This window comes from Zea mays, chromosome 4 (genome assembly GCF_902167145.1).
Source record: "Zea mays cultivar B73 chromosome 4, Zm-B73-REFERENCE-NAM-5.0, whole genome shotgun sequence".
Classification (NCBI taxonomy): domain Eukaryota; kingdom Viridiplantae; phylum Streptophyta; class Magnoliopsida; order Poales; family Poaceae; genus Zea; species Zea mays.
Window position 1 is genome coordinate 205,643,761 of NC_050099.1, and position 17,176 is coordinate 205,660,936.

General features: G+C 41.9%; 1 protein-coding gene and 1 pseudogene across 2 annotated transcripts; both read left to right on the forward strand.

Moving 5' to 3' along the window:
* Positions 1 to 9,453: 9,453 nt before the first annotated feature.
* On the forward strand, positions 9,454 to 9,571 carry LOC111591479 (uncharacterized; annotated as a pseudogene).
* A 1,681-nt stretch (positions 9,572 to 11,252) lies between these two features.
* Positions 11,253 to 14,875, forward strand: LOC100274024 (ENT domain containing protein). Of its 2 annotated transcripts, none has more exons than XM_008678634.3 (8): positions 11,253 to 11,560; positions 12,065 to 12,264; positions 12,350 to 12,459; positions 12,581 to 12,755; positions 13,208 to 13,450; positions 13,521 to 13,583; positions 13,692 to 13,755; positions 14,389 to 14,875. In XM_008678634.3, exons 1-8 carry the CDS (start codon positions 11,533 to 11,535, stop codon positions 14,430 to 14,432), a joined length of 927 nt encoding a protein of 308 aa, XP_008676856.1. In that variant the 5' UTR covers positions 11,253 to 11,532; the 3' UTR covers positions 14,433 to 14,875. The 2 variants fall into 2 exon arrangements, with proteins under 2 accessions (XP_008676856.1, NP_001141881.1); NM_001148409.1 differs by having other exon boundaries at positions 11,335 to 11,560; positions 13,244 to 13,450; positions 14,389 to 14,800.
* Positions 14,876 to 17,176: the final 2,301 nt, after the last annotated feature.

Genomic DNA, 17,176 nt, shown 5'->3' on the forward strand with positions numbered 1-17,176 from the left:
AGTGACGTAATCATCATGTCACAGAAGGCCTAAAAGGTTGTAGTACCCCCCCCCTCTTAGGCGTCATTGTTTCCTTCATATGGCAAACATCAATATCTCCTCTTTGCTGATGGTCTCTCAAAAGGTGATGCCGGATGTCTATGTGCTTAGTGCAGTTGTGTTCAACAGGATTGTCCACCAAACGGATTGCACTCTCATTATCACATAGAAGTGGGACTTTGCTCAGATTGTAGGCAAAGTCCTAGAGGGTTTGCCTCATCCAAAGTAGTTGCGCGGAACACTGACCTGCGGCAACATACTCGGCCTCGGCGGTGGATAGGACAACAGATGTTTGTTTCTTTGAGCTCCAGGACACCATGGACCTTCCTAGAAACTAACAAGTCCCTGATATGCTCTTCCTATCAACCTTGCACCCAACATAGTCGGAGTCTAAATATCCAATTAAGTCAAATGTAGACCCTTTTGGATACCAGAACCCGAGGCAAGGTGCATGAACTAAATATCGAAGAATCTTCTTCACAGCCACAAGGTGTCATTCCTTGGGGTCGGATTGAAATCTAGCACACATGCATACAATGAGAATTATATCCGGTCTACTAGCACAAAGATAAAGTAATGAACCTGTCATAGACCGGTATGCCTTTTGATCAACAGACTTACCTCCTTTGTCAAGATCCAAATGTCCATCGGTTCCCATTGGCTTCTTAGCAGGCTTTGCGTCCTTCATCCCAAACTTCTTGAGCAAGTCTTGTGTGTACTTTGTTTGGGAGATGAACGTCCCTTCCTTGAGTTATTTTACTTGAAATCTGAGGAAATAAGTCAACTCGCCCATCATTGACATCTCGAATTTCTGCATCATTACCCTGCTAAACTCCTCACACGACTTTCGATTAGTAGAGCCAAATATTATGTCATCAACATAAATTTGGCATACAAACAAATCACCGTTGCAAGTCTTAGTAAAAAGAGTAGAATCAGCATTCCCGACCTTGAAGGCATTAGAAATAAGAAAATCTCTAAGGCATTCATATCATGCTCTTGGAGCTTACTTAAGCCCATAGAACGCCCTAGAGAGCTTATAGACATGGTCGGGATACCTGTCATCCTCGAAGCTAGGGGGTTGCTCCACATACACCTCCTCCTTGATTGTCCCATTGAGAAAAGCGCTCTTCATGTCCATTTGAAACAACTTAAAAGAATGGTGAGCAGCATAGGCCAATAAAATGTGAGTCGACTCAAGCCTAGCTATAGGAGTAAAAGTCTCCTCAAAATCCAAACATGCGACTTGGGCATATCCTTTTTGCCACAAGTCGAGCCTTGTTTCTTGTCACCACCTCGTACTCTTCTTGCTTATTGCGGAACACCCACTTGGTTCCCACAACATTTTGCTTCGGACGTCGCAATAGGCTCCACACTTCATTTCCCTTGAAGTTGTTGAGCTCTTCCTGCATGGCCAATACCCAGTCCGGATCCTGCAAGGCTTCTTCTACCCTGAAAGGCTGAATAGAATAAACAAAGGAGTAATGCTCACAAAAAATAGCCAATCATGAACGAGTAGTTACTCCCTTGCTAATGTCACCAAGAATTTTATCCACCGAAGGATTCCTTTGAATGGTGGCCCGGAATTGAGTTTGAGGTGCCTGTGGTACTTCTTCCTCCTTGTCCTTTTCTTCATGTGCTCCCCCTTGAACCATGCCTCCATCTTGAGGTACCTGTTCCTCATCTTGAGTTGGGGGTTGCATCATTGTTGAGGAAGAGGGTTGATCTTGTTCCTGTTGATCTTGTGGTCGCACATCACCTATCGCCATAGTTCTTATTGCGGCCATTGGAACTTCATCTTCATCTACATCATCAAGATAATCTTGCTCTCTTGGAGAGCCATTTGTCTCATCAAATACAACGTCACTAGAGACTTCAACTGAACCCAAAGATTTGTTGAATACTCTATATGCCTTTGTATTTGTGCCATAACCAAGTAAGAACCCTTCAACGGCTTTGGGAGAAATCTTTGAATGCCTACCTTTATTCACCAAGATGTAGCATTTGCTCCCAAATACATGAAAGTAAGAGACATTGGGTTTGTTATCGGTAAGAAGTTCATAAGTCGTCTTCTTGAGGAGGCGATAAAGGTAGAGACGGCTTATGGCATGACAAGTCGTATTCATGGCTTCCAACCAAAATTGTTCTGGTGTCTTGTACTCTCCAAGCATCGTCCTTGCCATGTCAATGAGCCACCTGTTCTTCCTCTCCACTACACCATTTTGTTGTGGCGTGTAGGGAGCGGAGAACTCATGCTTGGTGTCTTCCTCCTCAAGATATTCTTCCACCTGAAGGTTCTTGAACTCAGATCCATTATCGCTTCTTATCTTCTTCACTTTTAGCTCAAACTCATTTTGAGCCCGTATCAAGAAGCACTTAAGGGTTTCTTGGGTTTCAGATTTATCCTATAAAAAGAATACCCAAGTGAAGCAGGAATAGTCATCAACAATTACAAGACCATACTTACTTCTGCTGAAGCTAAGATAAGCAACAGGCCTGGAGAGATCCATATGGAGAAGCTCCAATGGTCTTGATGTCGCCATTACGTTCTTTCCTGGATGACTTGTTCCCACCTGCTTCCCCGCTTGGCAATCTACACAAGGTCTGTCTTTCTCAAAACAGACATATGTTAGTCCTAACACTTGTTCTCCCTTCAGAAGCTTGTGAAGGTTCATTCCAACATGTGCTAGACGGTGATGCCAGAGCCAGCCCAAGTTAGTTTTAGCAATTAAACATGCATCTAGATCGGCATTCTCCTTAGTAAAATCAATTAAATAAAGCTTGCCATCCAATACACCTTTAAAAGCTAATGAACCATCACTTCTTCTAAAGATAGATACATCAATATTTGTAAATAAGCAATTATAACCCATACATAAACATTATGATGAGCAACATGAGAATCATTAGAAGCATTCTTAACATGAGCATATAAATACGCATGATTCTTCTTGTCATGAAAAGAATGCGAACTATTAGCCAAGGGTGTCTTCCCTTTCTCCTTAATGATGTAGGAGGCCCTTTGGCTCTTTAAGTCCTTGGTTCCCCTTTGGAAACCAAGTCCATCCTTAATGGAGGGATGTATAACAATGGTGTAGGCATCCCGGGCAAACTTTATCTTTTCACATTCATTTTTGCAAATTTTAAGTTGAGCATGAAGATTAGCAATTTCATTATTCAACTTAAAAATAGTAGAGGTACGATCATTGCAAGCATCAATATCAAAATCTTTGCATCTATTGCAAATAGAAACATGCTCCAATGATGAATTAGCAACACTTAATTTTTTTCTATTCTAGCATTTAGATCAACATTTATACTCTTAAGGCTAGAAATAGAATCATGACAAGAAGACAATTCAGAAGCAAGTGTTTCATTTTTCTTAATTTCTAAAGCAAGAGATTTTTTAGCATTAATACATTTATCATGTTCTTCATAAAGAATATCTTCTTGCTTTTCTAACAATTTATATTTCTCATTAAGGGTATCAATTAATTCATTGATTTCGTCAACTTTGGATCTATCTAAGCCTTTAAAGAGATCGCTGTAATCTAACTCATCACCGGAATCCTCATCGTTAGAAGAAGTGTACTTAGGAGTATCTCGTGTATGTACCTTATTCTCCTTAGCCATGAGGCATGTATGTCGCTTGTTGGGGAAGAGGGAGGACTTGTCGAAGGCGAAGGCAGCAAGTTCCTCATCGTCGGAGTCAGATGTAGAGCAGTCTGAGTCCCATTCCTTATCAATGTGCGCCTCGCCCTTCGCCTTCCTGTAGTTCTTCTTCTTTTCCTTCTTCCCTTTCTTTTCTTGTTCCTGGTCATTGTCATTATAGGGACATTTTGCAATAAAATGACCAGACTTACCACATTTGAAGCATGAACGCCTTCCCTTTGATTTGTTCTTGTTGGAGTACTCTTTGCGTCCTTTCAATGCGGTCTTAAAGCACTTAATTACAAGCGCCATTTCCTCCTCATTGAGTCCGACAACCTACACTTGTGTTACCTTGTTTGGTAGCGCCTCCTTGCTAGTTGTTGACTTGAGTACAATAGGCTGTGGCTCATAGAGAGGAAGAGGCCCATCGGCAATGATATCAACGTACCTTGCTTCTTTTACCATCATGTGCCCGCTTACAAAATTTCCAAGAATTTCTTCGGGCGTCATCTTGGTGCACCTGAGGTTTTCACGAATAAGGTTTACAAGATGAGGATCAATAACAGTAAATGACCTTAGCATGAGCTAAACGACAACATGATCAGTCCATCTTATACTCCCGTAGCTTCGGATCTTGTTGATCAGGGTCTTGAGCCTGTTGTATGTTTCAGTTGGCTCCTCCCCCTTTTCATGGCGAACCTCCCCAGCTCACCTTCCACCAATTCCATCTTTGTGATCATGGTGGCATTATTTCCCTCATGAGATATTTTGTGGGTATCCCATATTTGCTTGGCATTGTCCAAGCCGATAACCTTGTTGTACTCATCCCTGCATAGAGATGCTAACAAAACAGTAGTAGCCTGGGCACTCTTATGAATTTGCTCATTAATACATATAGGATTATCACTACTATCAAAATGCATTCCACTTTCCACTATTTCCCAAATTCTAGGATGAAGAGAGAATAAATGGCTACACATTTTATGACTCCAAAATGATTAGTCTTCCCCATCAAAGTGAGGGGGTTTGCCAAGTGGAATAGACAATAAACGGGCATTTGAATTGTAAGGAATGCGAGTATAATCAAAGGAATAGTTTTGATTAACCATTTTCTTTTTTGAAGAGGAATCTTCGTTGTCGCCGTCCCTTGGTGATGAAGAGGAAGCATTGCTGTCATAATAGATGATCTTCTTGAAGCACCTCTTCTTCTTCCCGTCCTTCCTATTGTTGTTTGAGCCTGAGTCAGTGATCTTATCAACTTTTGACTCGTCGATGTTGAGAATCTCCTTTTCCCTATCGTTGATCATGATCCCCTTGCCCTTAAGGTCCATCTCTTTGGGTGATTAGTCCCTTGATGAAGAGAACGACTCCGATACCAATTTAGAGCACCTAGAGGGGGGTGAATAGGTGATCCTGTAAAAAACAGCTCTACAAAACAAACTTGGTCTAAGATGGATTAGTGAGATCGAAAACCAAGTTTGAATGAAGAGTGTGAGAGGAGACACCTTCTTCACTTAATTGCTCTCACAAGATGAGTATTAAACTTAGAGCAATATTATAAGTGAAGTGCTAAAAAATAGAATCGCAGTAAAGTAAACAAGTGACACATCGATTTTTATCCCGTAATTCGGTCAAGCATAAAATGCTTGCCTACTCCACGCTGTGGCGTCCCAATGGACGAGGGTTGCACTCAACCCCTCTCAAGTGATCCAATGATCAACTTGAGTACCACAGTTCTCTTTCTTATCTCAAGTTTTTCCCGTTGTGAGGAATCTCCACAATTTTGAGTCTCTCACACCTTACACAATTAATCTCAAATAAACCACAAGAGTAAGGGGGAGTAGAGACACACACAAGAGACAAAATCAAAGCAACACACACAAGTCAAGAGAAGAACACAGGAGACAACACAGCGGAGTTACAATTCAAACACGTGCTCGAACCTCTGTCTAGCAAAGCAATGGTGTGGTTGCAGTGTCTCAGTGTTGTAGGATGTTCAAAGGATGCTTGGTATAGTGCTCCATGTGCGTAGGAGTCCCTTTTTTATCCCCAAGGGATCTAGGAGCCGTTGGAGCTCCATTTGGAAAGCCCTAGTTGCCTTCTGTCCGTGGGTGCAGTGGACTATTCGGTGCACATCAGATAGTGAACACTGCAACAACTACGAAATCCCTGATTGGCTGGTTTCCTGTTCTGGGGGCACTGGATTGTCCGGTGCACCATGTGGACGTTGGCCCCTGGTCGACATGGCCATTAGCCATTGGCTAGATGACACACCAGACCTTCCAGCGCTCCGCGCGGACGACCCGGTGAATTATAGCTGACGTAGGCTGAAATTCCCGAGAGCAGGCTGTACGACGGACCGTGCACCGGACTGTTCGGTGGGTGGCACCGGACCGTCTGATGCTACGAAGAGTAGTCCACCTTCTCCTTTGTCAATCGAAGTCTCTTTAGCTCCTTTTGGCTTGACTTCATAAGGTCCCTAGCACTTAGACAAATATGATTAGTATACAAAACAATTGACTAAGTGTCCAGAGATTACCTTTTTCACTTGACACCACATAGATTTGTATTTTGCCATCTTCCAAGCTCAATTTGCTTTACGTGCCTATGCTCATTGCTCATGTAAGATGTTAGTATAAACATAACATGTTGATCATTTAATCACCAAAACAATATATAAATGGCCCAAAGGCACACTTCTCTTTCAAATGGCCCTGAAGATGCCTCCCTTGGGATTTTGTCTTTGCTTCCTGAGGGTCTTTCGTCTGTTGTGGCTTGAATGGCGATGAGCCGCCTTCTTGTGTGGGCCTCTATGTGGTCGCCCTTGTCACAAACGACCGAGGGCCTACTTGCTGATATGGTGAAGTCTCCCGTTACATAGGGCCCTGCACCCAAACATGGTTAGCTCTGGCCAGCGCAGTCTGATTGAGGTCGGGCTCGACCTTCACTCCAACAGTCATGTATGTCTATATTGATTATCATTTATTGGAATGTTAACGGAAAAGAAGTGTCCTAGAAATAAATATATTTTGGGACGGATGAAGTACTATTTTTTACTTTACTTTATGGATAATTTTATAATTACATATGGTTCATATTTTAAGATAAACCAGCTCTAACGTGGATATGATGCACTCCCTCTATCCCAAAATAAAATTCATTTTAGTAAATTAGTGGGTTCATACAACACTTGATGTATATATTTTGTATATGTGTCTAGATTCATTATCATCTATTTGAATATAGACATAAAAATAAAGAGCTAAACCAACTACTATTGTGGGACGGAGAGAGTTTCTATACTATATTAAAGAACCCGTTTCAATGGTCGTCCCACATCATCTTTTTACAATGAACCCCTTGTATTTCTTCAAAATCAACCCACGGTCCCATATCATATTCCATCCATATCCTATTTGTTCGCACAGTAGCGTTCTCGCTGCTGTCGCTCTAGCAACAAATCCATCCATTTCACAACAATCTCCACCTGCTTCTTTCGTCGTTGCACCGCCACCGGCGAGGAGGATTAGGGTGCTAGCCTCTTGATAAGGATGCTCACTAGGTGATAAAAGTTGCATCAAGTCCAGCCAACTCCGAACCTCCTCGTTGCCCTAGGGACTGGGAGCCTGTCTTCTAGCTCACTTGTCTTCCACTCCGGCGCGAGCTCCGCTCGGCTCCTCCCATCCCATGGGCGACGTGGCATCAATGGTAGATCTACCTAGCGTGTGCTTCATCTATTATTGGTAGAAACCACTCTAATTGCCGTGTTTTTCGCAGGGGACGTCCACTGACTAGGACACAAGCTTCTCAAATAAGCAAGCCAAGCTGCTCAAGACACAGAAGTTCGTGTCTAAGCTTGACCATTTGGTCAGTTCGTTCTTTCACTCATACCCTTTGTTTCTCAATTTGACTGTAACAAGCGCACAATAATTTAGGGATATATAGTTGTTGTCTGCAAGGGCTTCCTCTGATTTAGCGATTTTGTGCTTGGTAGGTGGATACATCAAAGGTCAAGTTGGACGTGATGAAACACTGCATTGCCAAGCGGGTCACTAAGCTACTTGGGTTCGATGTATGTTTCTGATCCATGCAGAGGTAGTTACATTTTTTCACTGAAAGTTAACCCAAGTGCTACGGTCGACGGTCGTCTTGTGTTTGTGACCTTGCACCCTTTTATTTTTTGTAGGGTCTTTACTTAATGAGAACCCCGACTCATTTACCATTGTGATAGGACCAAAATTCACATCCAAACTTTGTACTACATCTACTGCACGTTTGCTTTGGTGTCCCGTTCCGATATGCTGCATGCTTAGAGTTTCAGACACGATGCTCAAGCAATGCTCTAGCACGCAGAGTTGCAATTGCACATAGCTGCGCTTGCACTACACATGTGGAAACAATTCCAACAGAATATATAGTAGTACCCCTATCCAGCACCCGCTGCAATACATGGACCACACTGTTTTGTCAGTTATAAATACCATGAGATGAATCCAGAAAAAAGTTGTATGTTTGAAATTTCATAGATACAAATAGTAGAGTTGTAGAGCTTAAAATCAAATTATCCCCATTTTGTTGCTAATGTTTTATCTGTTTGAGTTATGAAGCAACTTCATCCTAGAGAAGTCGTAGCCGATCAAAGGACATTACAACATCAGTTGTTGCTTCAGTTTTTCTGGTATAAGCCTTATGCAGAACTCACAATTTTAATCATTGATTAGGTAAAAAAATTACCATACGAGAATGTTGGATTGTTGACAATCTTTTCTATTTTCTCTTCAATCTCTTCCGAGGCTTCTTCATTCCATGATGGGTTAGTTGTTTCTTCAATCACCATTCTCGTGATCCTTTTCTATAGGAATAAAAGAGTGCTTTTGTTTTCTTTTCTCTATTCTTATTTCATAGAATTTCCAGATTGTGGATTTGGTACTACTGGATTTACCAACTTGCATGGACAATGTATGGGCTTATCGTGACACAATATGGAGACCTAGAAGACCCCATCACAGTCCCTAGCGAAAGCAAGCAGAAGATTAGCTACTATGTAACATATCATTTTGGCTACCATAGGGATTTTATGCCAGTCGTTGCACATGTTCTTGTGCTCTTTGCAACATTCTTAGCTTTCATGTACGTAGTCTGCATGAAGAGGTTGAACTTCCAGCAATGATAGGAACAAGATATGGCAGAAAAGCTCTTGAGAGTTATTTTTGGAAAACACTTCCTTTTCTCCTTTCATTTTTTAATCGCTTCAAAATAGGGTGTAGTTTGTGCATTCCACACATCACCAAATGTGGCGAGGTCTTATACAGATTTCTAGCCATTTAACTGTGAAACATTGTTAGAGCATAACTATGAAAAAGTTTTGTTCATGCCGAATTCATTTCACATTGAATTTTAAGTGAAACCAATTAAAAATGAGTACAAGGATCTATAAAAGCGGAAAATGTTTTTGTTGTTTGATATGATACTCTCAAGGTAAGAGCAATTATGTATTTAATTAAGCATGTTAAGTATTAGATGATAAACTTTTTGTATTTGGTATTTCATGAATGATTTTGTTGGCGTACTTGTGCTTTTCTACGTTTTGCTAAACTTGGAGAAAATTGTTAAGCCATCACCATAAATGAATTTGCATGGGTTACCTATGGAATCTCAATGATAATATTGGTTAGGGCATTAGATCTACATTATCTTCTCGCTTCCAAGTCCTAAGCCAAAACATTGGCTCTAATTTAATTCGAGCATAGGGGCTACTTTTTAACACATTTTTCGGTCTTTTGGTAAGATCAAGTGTAATATTTGTTTACCAGTTCAATATCTAGTATATGAACAATATGTTCACTTTGACATTAAATTCATTTACTATGAGGCTCCGTTTGTTTCCTTTCATTTTGAGGAATTTGAATTTTACTAATGGAATAGACTATTTTTTTAGGATACGACATTCCACCATTTTCCAAAGTTATCATATAAGGCTATCTCAAATTCATGGTGTGAGAAATGAAAATTGATTCTATAGATTTACATACTATTTTTCCGATATACAACTTATAGCACACTCTTTACTTACTTTGCTATAACATAAATATGGTATATAAATATCTCTATCATATGATTTATGGTAATATACAAATATATTACATATATAAATATATGAACTTAATTAGTTTTGTCTAAATTATAATTATTAAAATGGAATTGAATTTCAATGAAACAAATGGGGCCTGAGTATTTTTATGTGAAGGGTCCATTAAGACTCTCAAGTGTTGTTTAGTCACCCAATCAATCTATACTATACTTAAAGCACCAGTTTCAACGGTCGTCATGCGTCATTTTTTTACAAATAACCCCTCACATCTATTTCAAATTAATCCGCTGCACGTCTATAGATACCAAACGACGCCCGACACGGGCTAGATGCATGCGGGCCACAACTATGGCACAGGCACGTCATGCAGGCCTGCTAACTGTATCGGGCCAGCCCGTTAGTCCGTCGATCCATTTAATTAAATCAGCGTAACAACGCCCGACATGGGCTAGATGCACGCGGGCCACAACTATAGCACAGACACGTCATGCCGACCTGCTAACTGTGTCGGGCCAGCCCGTCGATCCATTTAATTAAATCAGCGTAAAATGTTAAAAAATGGTGTGAGAGGTGGGGTTCGAACCAATGCCCTGATAGAAGAAGGGCGGGAGACACTGGGTGAAACTGTCTAACCAGTAGAACATCACGCTAAGATATTTTTAATATTGAATATAAATCGTATATAGGTATATACGGTTTTTTTGTAAAATAAAAAAATAATCGTGTCGGGTCGGACCAGCACTACGGGCCGAGGCTACAGCCCAAGCACGTCATGACGTTCTTGGCTCTTGCAAGCATTATGTCATTTCTGAGACCACATTGGCGCAATAAACTATATGGTGTTTGTGGTTGCTGCATTGGATGGAGCAGCAATGATTTGTCACACTAACAACAAAATGAAAGGTTATTTGTTAGTTTTAAACGTTAGTAATTGCTACGAAGTAGCATAATTTATATGGAGCGTATCCAGTTTTTAATGATGCCTGACTTTAGCAATCACTCCATATTTTGATCTTTCTTTTTTATAAGTTTGACTTCATGGGACCTATTTTAGAAACTTGATCTCACAAACTTTCTCTTATTTGGTCTCTGTATGATGGAATTATGTCATTTTATAATCTCTGTTCATTCAGTCAATCGTTATGAACTCTTTTCTAATCGCTCACTTCATTGGCCATGTTGTACCAAGACATATTTGCATGGAGTAAACAATAACATCAGTTAGCCAAATCAAAAAATATATTACACAGAGAGCGGAGACAATCAATAAAAAATTTTGAAATTTTTTTGATGGATATTGTTGTAAGCTGTCGCAACGCACGGACAACCGACTAGTATTATTAAATAGGTTGGTTACCGTCGCAACACACGGTTATTAGACTAGTTTAACTTATATCTTAAAATGCGATGCGTCTTTAGAAATCTAATTTCGGTTTGACTATTTAGGATATTTTTGTTTGCTGACAGTTCCGTACGAGTTCAAACCAATTTTCTAGGTGCCAAATGGAAAGCGTAGTCCAACCAAAGTGGAAAGTGTGACCGGGATCCCCATCCGTTCCAGCCCCCCCAGAACCCAGAGCTCCAAACCTAGGCCGGAGCCGCGGTGCAAGCAGCTACGTGGATTGGACTTGGACGTCTGGCTCTGGAGGTCCCAAGTTCCCAACGCTTGCTGGAGTTGAGATCTGGTGGGCTTCCGGAGGAGACGCCGACGGTTTGCGAGGTTTGCTGGCTCCGTGGCGTCGCGGAAGGTCATGGAGCACCGCGCCTTCGACTGCAGCGGTGAGTCGCGTCTAGCCGATCCGTCTGGCAAATGCAGAGTTTGATGCGTGCTCGGGGTGGCGTGGTGATGCGATTTTGTATATGTTGATGCTTTCTGAATACTGATGATGGAAGATGGACCACATATTTAGATTACTGGGAGTAAGCACGGGTTTATTTATTGTTTCTTCGTTGCATGTAAATTATTACCATGTAATGTGATGTAATTATCATAGAATTCACAAAAAGTAGCATGGCTGCGTGAAGAATTGGATTGGATAGCATGACTGCTGTAGTATGATTGAGTTGATTTTTTTTTAAAAAAAAACTGAACCGGCTGGAGAGCCTGCTTGTTATATTAAAGAGAGGCAGATCCAGACGGACACTTTGATAATTTATCATTGTGGAAACAACATAAAGCTATGGAACTTATCTGAACACCACTAATCTGGAACCTGAGTTTACTGTTTCAGAGAAGTTTCTGGTATTTGCATTATTTTGTATTGACTATTTGTCTGATTTCAGGGAGTGATGATGATCTCCCTCCAACATATCAAATTAGAGTACCGAGAATGCATTTCAGTGGGAACAGAAGGCAATTAGCAGGCCCATTTTCTCAGCCAAGACCACACAACAAGTTGGATAGCGATATACATCAGATTGAGCAACAGGCATATACTGGTGTTCTTAGAGCATTCAAAATGCAATCGGATGCCCTGACATGGGTAATTTCATCAATGGAAAATTACTGGTGACTACTGTGGCATATTATATTCCTTACCGAAATTTTTTAACAAAGGTCTTGTGCAGGAAAAAGAAAGTCTAATTACTGAACTAAGAAGAGAGTTGAAAGTCTCTGATGTGGAACACAGGATGCTATTAAACATGGTCAATGAAGAGGAGGCTATCCATAGAATAAGGTACCGGGTAGGCCTGTATAAAGGTTAAAGCATTTGCATTCATTGAGGTGAACAAATTGATAACTTCAATAATGATTCCATGATCTTTAAAGTGTGCTTTGTATTTTCTAAACTTCTGTAGGCAGTCAAGGCAGGGATGTGGAATGCAATCTAGCTTGCCTTATAATAGCGTAGTTGATCACAACCTTGGACCTATCAAGCGGCAGAAGAAATCACATCCCATCTATTCACTCCCTGTGGATCCCCATTCACCCAGCATGCCTTTGAAAGCATTGGTGGACAACAAGATATATACAGTAGGTTTGGAGTATTCCTGATCCTGCTTTTTGTTCACCATCAAGAGTGTGCTTATAGTTCTTAATAGTTGACCTCCTGTCAAGCGCGAAAAACATGCCAGTTGCAAACAAATTATGTTCAAGTGGCACACGCACATACACAAATTGAACCAAGATGAAAAATTAATCTTTTGAAAAATAGGCAAGCCAGGAAAGGTAATATGAAAGCATGTTGTGGCATCCTTTTTCATTGGCGATGTTTTGTTGACGAGGAGCCAGAATTCTCTAGCGTCTGATATTTTGCTTGATCAATTACATTTTTAGTGAATGCTTGATCAAGCATTGCCCTAACCTAGCGTCTGATATTTTGCTTAATGAGTTGGGTTCAACGCCCATTTTATTGTTTCAAAATCTTAATCATCATTGAACACTCATGTGTAGTTAGTGTAGCATGCTTTGTGTCGCACTGGCAGTTAAAAAGTTCCCCACCCCCCACCGCACCCCGACAGCTGGCACCTGAAAACATAAGACGGGGATCTGCCTATCAAACCCTTCCACATCAGGGTGGTTGGCTGGCATCTGATGGTGCTACGAAAGGTATGGATGGGAGAAGCGGAAGGTATCACACGAACGAGTATTATGCTTCACATAATGACATGGGGCTTTTGAACTTCAATCGTACTGACATACCTGATACTGAAACTCTTGTGAAAAAGGTACATATTTCTCAGTTTGGTGAAATTGAATGGAAGATTGTTATTTCAATGCCTTCTGTGTTGTCAACAGGTGGAGAGGGTATTATCCCGGCCAGATGTGTATGCAATTGAAAGGGCAAAGGAACTGCTTATAGTAAGTTGGTTTTCTCTATTCCCTCTAGTAGTTCCTAAGAGAATCTGAACTGGGGAAGCTACCGTCCGTTCCTTCTTGAAAAGCTGATGCATATTATTATCATTGCAGGGCCAAGAGCAGTCATTGCTTGATGCAATTGCCAAACTTGATGAAGCATCTGACCATGAAAGCGGTAAGTTGCCATGGATTGCTAGATTTCATGAATGCTCTATTTAAATGAATAGTTGTTCTCTGGACAGTGTAAATAGATATGGTGAAGTACCAAAACTTTATTACTGCATTATTTCCCTTCAACATAGCGACATATTTCCATGCGATAGGAGGTTTCATGTGATGTTTCGTGTACTGTAGTAGTTGTCTGGTTTCTGGTACGTAGTCCAGCAACATATTGTTTTGAATGCATGCTGACAGCTTTCACAACGCCATTGAAATGCCGTAGCGAATTGGCAACTTGTGGCGTGTGCAGGTGAAGGGTTGTGTATAGACAAAGGAACTCTACTGTAAATGATTAATAAGGATAGCTATGTTTCTTACTGGAAACATTGATCACTTTTTTTTGGAACCTCCAACATACACTGTATACGTAGCATTGCTACTCTGCCCTGTTGTTGTAGAAGGCTTGGCATTCATAGGTTCGCTGAGCTGTACTGCTTGTCAATGAGTGGGTGGGGAACTGAATTTGGGAAATTTTCTGCCGAGCATATTACATCTCATAACGTTTTGTATGGTGATCCCATCAGACCTTGCACGTTAATTGTGATATTGGTAGAAGTTCAGTAACAGCTCCTCCTCCCCTATGTAACAGATGATACACTCGTTGGGAGCTGGATACACGCCGCCATTGGGTGACGCGGGCAGCACGCCTCTGACAGGGGGCGATGCTTTGGAGTTCAGACCTCTGGCAGCAGGCGGAGAGGCAACGATATGTGAAATAGTGCTGTGTAAGTAAAACGCTACCTGTTGTTAGTCCGGTAGGTTAGGTTCTTTTGGCAGCCAGGCAAATCTGTGTATGCACCATGCAGTGTGATGGGAATATATGTCTTGAGCACCATCACATGTGATGTGATGCTGTCTCGTTTCATCTTCAACGTGAGTAAGCCCGACTCCTGGAAATATGGGTCGGGTCACTAGTTGTAGTATTGTAGATTCATTGCCCTTCCCCAAGTTGCACAACTTGGAAATATGGGTCGGTTTCACTAGTTGTAGTCTTGTAGATTCATTGCCCTTCTCCAAGTTGCACAACTGCTAATATCTTAGGATGTCCCTTGAAATGGTATGCTATTTAAACTTTACCAGAGTTCACCCCAAGCTTAGTTTAACGAAAATGCTTCACGTATGACCCACCGGTACAAGAGCAACATGGTGGTTGTTTACTTAGTAACCAGGTTCCCGGATCGATGGGATCGAGGAACGGGAACGTGGTACGCGATACGCTACTAAAACTAGGATTTAACACTACTGGAACGAGATTGTTCCCATGTTCCCGGAACGGAACGAACGTTCCCGGAACGAGGAACGTGGCTAAGTTCCCAGTTCCCGGTTACTAAGGTTGTTCACCTCCGCGTACAAGAGGCTGCAAGACATGGCGCTCCTCTGCAACGCTCCGTTCGGTGCTGGCCCTCATTTGCGGCGACCAGGTAGCTACCATGACTACTCTCCTTCGTAAAGGGGTCTGCTGGCCTCGCGACCATCTGCTCCAGCCACACCATCCTTTGCGCGCTGGTGGGCGCAGAACCATGAGGGGCTGCACTGCACGAGATTCACTTGCTGCAAGCAACACCAACGTTGGCCTCTACAGGCCCGCCTCCAAAGGCTGCTGTGTCTTTACTTTCGTGGTTCCAGCTCGCGTCCTCCTCTTCGCTGTGCAACGTTTCCTTGGGACGCATGATGATGCTTGCAGTTACAGTATACCTAGAATAATTAAAAGATGAGTCGAGATGTAAAAGATTTATTTTTCGGTGATAGGTTAGGTCATTACATGTCGTTTGTTGGATGCTGCAGCTCGAGTACGAGCTGAATGTCTAGGGAGGGTGTAGTGTCAGGGCCTAAGGAGGCCCACGGAGGGGCTGCAGCAGTAGCAGTCATGGGCCCTCTAAGGGGGATTAAATAAGGATAGATAGAGATAAGATTAGAAGATTAGTTGAGATTATCTAGGATATTAGTTGAGATTATCTATGAAGTTTATCAGTTAGTAGTTGTTGTAGTTGTTGAGAGTTTTTAGAAGAGTTTTAAGAAGATAATGATCTCTAACTAGATAGGGACGTCATCTAGCCTATTTATGTAACCAATGGATGAAAAATAAAGCACGCAAGAATTAGAAGGGAGAAACCCCTTTTGCTCGGCCATGGGCAGAGGCCCCCGACCGACGTTCCTGTCCATCGATACTCCTCTCCAATCCCTCACCGATCTAGCGACCATAACATGCACAACTTAGAAATATGGGTCGGTTTCACTAGTTGTAGTCTTGTAGTCTTGTAGAATCATTACTCTTCAAGTTGCACAACTGCTAATATCTTAGGATGTCTGCTGAAATGGTATGCTATTTAAACTTTACCAGAGTTCACCCCAAGCTTAGTTTAACGAAAATGCTTCACGTATGACCCACCGGTAGTACGACCAACCTTAATCTACGGCTGTTGTTGCCTTTTATTCTGAACTAATAAATCAATGAGCCATTAGATGACTCTACTCGTACCTGAGTCTACTACTGGAGTCGTACGTGTAGCAGCCCTCTTAGTTTAAATACGAGGGGGGGTAGAATTAGAATCGGCATTTGAAGTGGGCATGGGCATATGTGTGAAGTTCTGTCTGAGTTGTCTAGAGAGGCCGGTTTGTAGCAGCCCTCTTAGTTTACAGCAGCCAGCACGAAGGCCGGTTTGTTTCGGCTTCGAGCAGCTTATGGCCAACAAAAGCTGCTGCGAACTGTCAAACGCTCAGTTTTTCAGCCAGTTTCTATAAAATTCGTTGGGGGCAAAAACCATCCAAAATCAACATAAACACATAATCGGTTGAGTCGTTGTAATAGTAGAAATCCGTCACTTTCTAGATCCTAAGCCCTATAAACAACTTTATCTTTCTCCACACGTAATCGTAATGATACTCAGATTCTTTCCACAACCAGATTCTCCCCATAGCCAGATTTTCAGAAAAGATGGTCAGAGAAAAGCTGAACCAAACAGGCTCGAATACTATTGCACGGGCTAAACACAAACAGATTTTAGGGTACATTTGGTTCTGCTACGAAAAAAGTTGCTTTCTGCATTGAAAAAAAAACGGTTTGATACCTTTAAAACCGATGATACGTGGGTAAGTTTTTTTGAACTTGGTTCGCAGGCTCTGCTGGAAAACCAGACATATGTTATGCTGTATGATAGGAATCTCGGCAGGTAGCAGTAGCTATACATGTCCAGACGGGCCAGGCTTACTGGGCGACCCGAAACCCGGCACGGATTTGGCACGGCATGAACTCGACACGGCATGTAGTGAACGGGGCATGTGCTGGCTCGGCCCGATCACCGGGCCGTGTCTGGGCCGAAGTCGTGGCACATCGGGCTAGACCCGGCATGGCTTGGTTTATTTTTTTTCTATAAATA